Below are 2,147 nucleotides of genomic sequence, written 5' to 3'. Positions count from 1 at the left end.
CACTTTACAGTATATAAATGTAACCTGGTTTATAGGCATACCACTTTGCTTACCTAGGGCCCTAAATAAATGGAAATGGGGACTATAAGAAACACTATAGTTTTCTGAGAAATATGAATCCTCAGGTGGCCAGCCCAATGGTTGCACACTCTGGAATGATTGTTTCTTACTGGTGTTACTACAAGATCTAAGAAGAGAAGGTTCCAAACTGAGATGAACTGTCAAGATACTAAGAAAAAAAACCTCAGAATTAAATACATATCTCAATATTGGGGGAGTAAGATTAAAATGCCTAAGTCTTCATATGTTCTGAAATAACTGATTTATGTGGTAATCTTCTTGAATTTCCTTCTACAGAGACAAATAACCATTCATGGGTGAGGACAACAGAACCTCTGTGACAGAATTCATCTTCCTGGGACTCTCACAGGACCCACATACTCAAGTCCTGCTCTTCTTCCTCTTTCTCTTCATCTACTTGCTCACTGTGCTGGGAAACCTGCTGATCATCGTGCTCATTCACACAGACCCCAGACTCCACACTCCCATGTACTTTTTCCTTAGGAACCTGTCCTTTGCTGACCTCTGCTTTTCTACAACCACAGTCCCTCAGGTGCTCATCCACTTCCTGGTGAAGAGGAAGACCATTTCCTTTGCTGGATGCTCCATACAGTTAGTAGTGTTGCTCCTTGTGGGATGTACAGATTGTGCACTCCTGGCAGTGATGTCCTACGACCGCTATGTGGCTGTCTGCAAGCCTCTGCACTACTCCACCATCATGACACACTGGGTGTGTGTCCAGCTGGCTGCGGGGTCCTGGGCCAGCGGTGCGTTTGTGTCCCTGGTGGATGCCACATTCACATTGCGCCTCCCTTACAGAGAAAACAATGTCATTAACCACTTTTTCTGTGAGCCTCCTGCCCTCCTGAAGCTAGCTTCAGCAGACACGTACAGCACAGAAATGGCCATCTTTGCCATGGGTGTGGTAATCCTCTTAGCACCTGTCTCCCTCATCCTCATCTCCTACGGGAACATCATCTCCACTGTGGTCCAGATGCAGTCTGGAGAAGGAAGGCTCAAGGTCTTCTCCACTTGTGGCTCCCACATCCTTGTTGTTGGTCTTTTCTACGGCTCAGCAATATTTGCTTATATGAGACCAAATTCCAAGATAATGAGTGAAAAGGATAAAATGATTTCGGTGTTCTACTCAGCAGTGACCCCTATGCTGAACCCCATTATTTACAGCCTGAGAAACAAGGATGTCAAAGGGGCTCTTAGAAGAATAACCTCAAGCTAGCATCTTCTGAGATAGCAATGTGACTGTGCTGAGCATGATAGGGATGTAAAGATAAAGGATTTTCAATATTTTTCTTCTTTTATGCCACTCTCTTACTTTTTTCTTCTTTTTTCATATATATGTGTACACACACACACACGCACACACACACAGACACACAGACACACACACACACACACACACACACACAATTTCTTCCATCCACTTGATTATTTTAAAGAAAGGAATCTTAATACACCTGGGAAAGGAAATTGAACTGAAGGAAAAGAAAGAAAACAGAAAGGGCAAGTTTTTATTTGTGCATGGATGAAGGAAAGAAGGAACAGATTATGTTAGGGCATAAGGGAGGGAGGAAGAAGCAACAGGGAAGCAATTTTTTACTTACTCATACACTTAATATGGAAATTAAACAAAACAAATATTTAGTATTTGCAAAAAATGCCCAAGGGGAAAATAATCTTGTACAAATAGAAGACTATGTTTCTTGTAATGAATTTACTTGCATCATTTTGACATGAATTTTGAAATTATATTTGAAGTTATATTTTATGTTGTGAGCATCATTATAGAGCTTGGAGAATAAGCATGCAAATTCTAGGTATATTTCTGGCATCTATTTTAATCCTAATTGTAATAATTTCTGAAATTAAATAGAGGTGATATTTTCAGAATAACAGGTGATAGAATTATAGAATGTTTGTAAGTTTAAGAGAGTAGACATGAATCTAAAATAAGATGTCTATATACAAATCTTCTTGTGTTTAATGTTACAGAATCTGGTAGGTTTCTTTCTTCCTTTTCTCTCTCCCTCCCTTCCCCTCTCTTTCTTTCATCCTTGGTTTCTTTCAAT

At 40.1% G+C, this 2,147-nt stretch overlaps 1 protein-coding gene across 1 annotated transcript; it reads left to right on the top strand.

The window, feature by feature from the left end:
- Positions 1-373: 373 nt before the first annotated feature.
- LOC311578672 (olfactory receptor 2D3-like) lies at positions 374-1,297 on the top strand (the record flags this gene model as incomplete). The annotated part of the gene is made up of 1 exon (XM_084748682.1): positions 374-1,297. One exon carries the CDS (start codon positions 374-376, stop codon positions 1,295-1,297), a length of 924 nt encoding a protein of 307 aa, XP_084604808.1.
- Between the last annotated feature and the right edge of the window lie 850 nt (positions 1,298-2,147).

This window comes from Acomys minous, assembly GCF_964271855.1.
Source record: "Acomys minous genome assembly, chromosome: 2".
NCBI lineage: Eukaryota > Metazoa > Chordata > Mammalia > Rodentia > Muridae > Acomys > Acomys minous.
This window is presented reverse-complemented; position numbering and strand designations above follow the sequence as displayed.